General features: G+C 66.7%; 2 protein-coding genes across 2 annotated transcripts in view; both read left to right on the top strand.

Annotated features, from left to right (window-relative positions):
- Window positions 1-1979: 1979 nt before the first annotated feature.
- On the top strand, window positions 1980-3597 carry PFL1_02127 (uncharacterized protein; the record flags this gene model as incomplete). Its single annotated transcript, XM_007879638.1, has 2 exons — window positions 1980-2081; window positions 2185-3597. 2 exons carry the CDS (start codon window positions 1980-1982, stop codon window positions 3595-3597), a joined length of 1515 nt encoding a protein of 504 aa, XP_007877829.1.
- Window positions 3598-4138: 541 nt separating this feature from the next.
- PFL1_02128 (uncharacterized protein) overlaps window positions 4139-6000 on the top strand; it is a gene marked incomplete at both ends in the record, with an annotated part of 4034 nt that continues 2172 nt past the window's right edge. The window contains 2 exons of the mRNA XM_007879639.1: window positions 4139-4630; window positions 4731-5983. Of these exons, the coding sequence (XP_007877830.1) occupies window positions 4139-4630; window positions 4731-5983 (1745 nt within the window). The remainder of the gene's footprint in view (window positions 4631-4730; window positions 5984-6000) is intronic.

Genomic DNA, 6000 nt, shown 5'->3' on the forward strand with positions numbered 1-6000 from the left:
GCGGCGCTCGGCGAGCAGACGGCCGTCGATCGAGCCCAGGGACCGACTCAGCCGCTGTGTAAGTGTCGACTGAATCGCCTGGTGGTGGCTGGCTGGCTGGCTGACTCGCCAACCTGGCTTTGGTGAGGGATGCCTAGCGGGCAAGGAGGTCGGAAGGGAGCTGACCGAACGCGGTTCTTCTTACGGCCTCTGTCTGCCATTCTTGATTCTGTGCTCGAGACCCTCGACGCCCTGCCTGGTTGTGCGTGCTTGCCAGGCCAGGCAAGGCAAGGCGGGTTCGCATGGCGTCTTGGTGCCACCCGATAACGCCAGCCAGCGCGGGGCGGAGCGGGGCGGGGCGGGGCGCGATGTCGTGTGAGACACGCGAGATCTCGGTCAGGCGGCGCCAGAGGAAAGCAAGCAAGCAAGCAAGCAAGCAGGCAAGCGACGTTGGGTTGTGCGACGGCCGATGAGACCCAAGCAAGACTGTACCACCGCCTTAGCCGGCGTGATACGGTAGGCAGGTCTCAGCCAACTACAGGTGAGTTGTGTCGCCTCCGCGCCCATTCGCCGGCGGCCTGCGGTGCCACGATGTGCGGAGACCGCTCTGCTCGACCAAAGCAAGCAAGCAAGCAGAGGTGAGCTCGCCTGCGTCTCTCACCCCTTGGTCTAGCCTGGCCCGACCTGCCTAGCCTAGCCTGTATCTCTGGACTGACGGTGCTGGGCAGCAGACAGCCAGGCCAGGCTTTGCCAACCGAGGCTATGGAAAGGGGTCCTCCGAAGGTTGTCCAGGTCTTGGCGCTGCATGCACCGCACCCTTCGACAGGCGAGCGAAGCGGAGATCCAAGCGAGGCCATCGTCCCCCGGCGTCCTCCATCGACGGCCCCATCAGCCACCCCTCGCCATCGTCTGCCAGGTCTTGCCTTTCTGCACTCCCCCCCGCATCCGCCCATGCGCTCGACGTCCGGCAGTACATACGCAGCGTCAGCGTCAGCATGAGCATGAGCATGGCTCTGGTTGGGCCTTGCCTGCCTGGTCGACTCGATCCGTTCCTCCGCCAACCAGCTTTATCCGATAACGTGACCCGAGCGGGCCCGCACGCTAGCCCCATCGCACCGCACCGCACCCCTTTCGCCCTTTGCTCCACCATCGCTTCGCCCGCTGAGCCGCCGTTTGGAGCCTAGGCTAGGCCGAGGTGCCCGCTTGTCGGTTGACAAGCGAGCTCGCAGCTGCAGCGGTCTGAAGTCTTCCGAACCCGCTCGGACGGCCCGGCCACGACCAACTACGACGTTCTTCTTGTCGTCATCCTTCGCGCTCCCGAGCCACTTGTTGGTCTCGCAACGACCGCGGCGAGTGCGGAACAGATCAAGAGCGACGACGACCAACCTCCGGCAATCAAGCGTCCGCCCGCTAAGACTGCCTTTCGACCCGTAGCGCACTTTTCAGCGCTACCCGCCCCTGAACCGCTCTCGTCCGCGCGCTGCTCTGCGTGCGGGCTGCTCTGGCTCGACGCTTACCGTGGTGTACCTGCCTGCCCGCCTGATGCCAAATCCAGAACCATGCTTCGGAGCTTGCACACCGACGGACCCTCGTCGACCGGCTCTCACAGGCAAGGGCGCCGCGTAGCCCGTCCCGCGACTCGTCCCGGCTCACGCTAGTGCGCGCAACCCCCGCGTGCTGCTACCTAGCGGTAACGCTGCCGCTGCCGCTGCTGCTGCTGCTGCTGCTGCTGCTGCTGCTGCTGCTGCTGCTGCTGCTGAGCTGGGACGCTTCGACGGAACTTGCAGCACCCGCCGACCGAGACGATATAAGATGGAGCTCGGCCACGTTGGCCTCGATGGAGCAGCCTCATCCACCGCTCGGCCCTCCCTCCTCTCGCCCTCACGTACCTTGACGACCCCCTTGCTCGGACTGCTGCCTCGCCCTGTTACATTGGCCTCCCTCTCCCCGGAACGACCCCTGCTCGACTAGACACGACCCCTCCCCAGGCGATATCCACCATGAAGCTCACGCTCGTACAGATCACCACGCTGGCGCTCATGCTGCTGGCCGGCCAGGAGACGATGGCCGCCCCGACCAAGAAGCAGCGCCTCGTCGAGCCTGTAAGTCGTCTGGCAACGGAGGCTGCTGAGGTCGGTTCGACCGCCGTGGCACACTGAAGCCGAAGGCTGATCGCCGCTCTTGCCCCCGCCTCTCGGCCCGCAGAAACGCCTGCGCAACGACCTCAAGGTCAAGGACCTCCGCCGCGGCGCGCAGAAGCTCCAGGACATTGCGTACGCCACCAAGGAGCGCAACCGCGTCTTTGGCTCGCCCGGCCACCAGGCCACCGTCGACTACATCGCCGGCGAGCTGCGCAGCCTCGGCGGCTACTACGACGTCTCGCTGCAGCCCTTCACGGCCACCTACGCCGAGCACAGCGCCGAGGTGTCGATCGACGGCGAAAAGATCCCCAAGCCGTCGACCTTCACCTACTCGCCCAACGGCGAGTTCAACGACACGCCCGTCGTCCTCGTCAACAACCTCGGATGCGAACAGGCCGACTTCCCCGCCGCCGTCGAGGGCAAGGTGGCGCTCGTCAAGCGCGGCACGTGCCCCTTTGCCACCAAGGTGTCGCGCGCCGGCACGGCCAAGGCGGCGGCCATCCTCATCTACAACAACGCCCCCGGCGACGTCTCGGGCACGCTCGGCAGCGCCACCCCGGGCCCCGAGGGCCCCTACGTGCCCGTCGCCGGTCTGTCGCAGGCCGAGGGCGAGAAGGTCGTCGCCGACCTCGCCGCGGGCAAGCAGGTGCTGGCCGACGTCAAGCTCGACGGCATCGTCGAGGACCGCACCACCTACAACGTCATCGCCGAGACCAAGGGCGGCAACAAGGACCAGGTCATCATGTTTGGCTCGCACTCGGACAGCGTCGTCGCCGGCCCCGGCATCAACGACAACGGCAGCGGCTCGATTGCGCTGCTGACCATCGCCAAGAACCTGGCCAAGTACAGCGTCAACAACGCCGTCCGCTTTGGCTGGTGGAGCGCCGAGGAGTACGGCCTGCTGGGCTCCGAGCACTACGTGGCGCAGCTGACGCAGGCGCAGAAGGACCAGATCCGCCTCTACCTCAACTTTGACATGATTGCCTCGCCCAACTACGCCCTCGGCGTCCACGACGGCGACGGCAGCAAGTTTGGCCAGTCGGGCCCCGCCGGCTCGGCCGAGGCCGAGCACAACTTTGCGGCCTACTTCAAGGACATTGCCAAGAAGCCCATCATCGAGTCCGAGTTCAGCGGCCGCTCCGACTACGGGCCCTTCCTCGACGCCGGCATCGCCGCCGGCGGCCTCGACACGGGCGCCGAGGGCCTCAAGACCGACGAGGAGGCCAAGCTGTTTGGCGGCGAGGCCGGCGTGGCGTACGACGTCAACTACCACCAGGCCGGCGACGACATCAACAACCTCGCCATGGACGCGTTCGAGATCAATTCCAAGGCCATCTCGCACGCCGTCGCCACCTACGCCCTGTCGTTTGACTCGCTGGGACCCAAGACGAAGCGCGTCGAGAAGCGCGCACAGGGCCCCGAGGCGTCGTCCAAGCACAGCAACCACCGCTGCGGCGGCGACCTCGCCGCCATCTGAGCGGCTAGTAGGGGTATGAACGCAAAAGAGGCAGAGACACGCACGGATAGAAGGAGAAGGATGCGGGAAGAAGGAGGGTTAGAGTCCCGGCTCCGCGCGACGCCATGGGACCGGCTTTTGACGCACGCATCCAACCGAACGAAGCCAGAGTCACGACCTTTTTGTCACCCGCTACGAGCGCAATGCGATACTACTACTACCATCAGCTTGATCGTCACCCCTGTCTTGGTCGAGTGCATGTGTGGCAAGAGGGGCGGTCGTGTGGTGCCAAAGGTGCGCGCGAGAGAGACGATGGCGAGCAGACAGGTCGGTGTTGCGTTGCGCGAGCAAGGGCCTGGCGCCAAGGCACGGCACGGCCAGGCAAGGCGGGCGAGGCAGGGTCCAATGCCTGGCAGGCAGCAGCTGGGCTAGACCAACACCTTTCTGGCCGCCCACCGCCTGTCTCTTCTCCACCATCACCGCCGCCTCTCCCACGTCTGTCTCTTTCTTCCCCCCCCCTTTCGCCGTTCATCCGCCACTGTGGCCGTCATCGTGCCCGACAATGCGGTCCAGGGCGAAAGCACCGGCCGCACCGCCGATTCGCTACCATTACGAGCCCATCGGGCCCGGTGCGACGCAGGGTGCCCGGCCCGAGACGCACTACACCAGCTTCCGACGCACCCCTCTCGCAACCGCCGACGACGCCCCCGCACAGCGCGACCAGGACGACGACGATGAGAATGAAGAAGGGGATGGGGACGACGACGCCGACGGCGCCCGACGACGAAACGAAACCGCTGCTGCCTCGTCGTCGTCGTCGTCGTCCAAGGCGCTCGAGGGTCTGCCGGCAGAGGAGACATTCGAGATCGGCGACGTCGTCTACCTCCCCTCGTCCTACCAGGCTCCGCTCGTCGGCGTCCTCACCCACCTCTGGACGCTCGACGACCGCGTGCAGACCGAACAGGAGACCATCTACGGCGTAGTCAGGCTTCTGCACTGGCCCGAGTGGATGAGCACCATGGCCAAGCGCAGGATGGCCGGCCTCACCAGCAAGGTGCGTCCTCCCACCCTCCTTTATTTGCCTTGATCTCTGCTGCGCCTGCCCCGCTGATGCTCCTATCCTACCGTCTCGTCTCGCGGCCCTGGCTTCGCAGAACGAGGTCTACTATACGCACAAGGCGCCCAAGGTGTCGAAGCGCAGAACGCAGACGGCCATCAAGACGGGCCAGCAGGTCGACGACTTTGAGGCAGGCCCGGCGCTCCACGACTACTCGTTCGACGTGCAGGAGATCATCGCCAAGGTCTCGATCCATCCCTCGCAGGACGAGTGCGACGAAGCCGTTCAGCAGGCCACGGCCACGGCCACGGCGGCCGCCACCGACACCGACACCGACGCCGACGCCGACGCCGACGCCGCCGCCGGCGAGTCGGCACCAGGGGATGCCAGGCACTCTCGGCGGTCGAAGAGTCAGGTCGCCACCGCATCGAGCGCCGCGTCGCGCCAGCCCAAGACGCATTGCATCTACAAGGGGCGCTCGTTTCCGACTCACCTCTTCTGCGAGCGCGCCGTCGACCCGAACCGCGAGCTCTTCTGGAAGGTCGACTGGTCCAAGGTGGTGCAGCGCGGCAAGCAGGACCGGCGCTGGGACCTCGTCGACCAGAGCAGCGACGAGCTGCGCGCGCTCACCGACCAGGGACAGAGGGTGAACGACGTCGTCGAGGAGATGACGGCGAGCCGGGAACTGCAGAGCTCCAGCCGAGGATCGGCGGCGGGAACGCCAGCCAAGGCGGCAGCCGGCGCAGCAGGCGCACCTTACACGCCGAGGCGCCGGTCGCGGCTCGCACAGGAGACGAGCGCATCCGCCCTCTCCACTCCGACGACGGGCCGAACCCGACGGGCGGCCGCAGCGGCGTCGACGCCTTCCAAGACGTTCAGCATCGCCTCGGAGGGCTCCGTGACGCCGAGCGAGGCCGAAGACGGCGACGACGACGACGAAGACGATGGCCGTCGGGCCCGACACAGGGACGACGACGACGATGAAGATGCGAGTGGTTCAGACGACGATTTCAAGAGCCTCTCCGAGGGCGGCGACGACGATGAGGACGATGCCGAAGTGGGCTCCGGCGAAGACGACGACGACGACGACGACGATCTGCTGCGGACGCCGTCGCGCAAGCGGGCACGGTCGTCAAAGGGGCCAGACGACCTGATGACGCCGAGCAAGCGGAGGGTGCTGGCTACGCCGCGAAAGACGCTGCTGGCGCTCAACAGCCCGGCCAAGGCGACGGCCACGCCGCGCTCGCGCGCGCGGCTGCTGGGCATCAAGGCGCGCAACCTGCCGCACCCGTCGCTGCCGGCGCGCCCGGCCAAGATGTCGTCGCTGTCCGGCGAGGAGCTGCGCCAGCTGTCGGCCCAGGAGCGGG

Source organism: Pseudozyma flocculosa (assembly GCF_000417875.1).
Source record: "Pseudozyma flocculosa PF-1 unplaced genomic scaffold scaffold00005, whole genome shotgun sequence".
NCBI classification, from domain to species: Eukaryota; Fungi; Basidiomycota; class Ustilaginomycetes; order Ustilaginales; family Ustilaginaceae; genus Pseudozyma; species Pseudozyma flocculosa.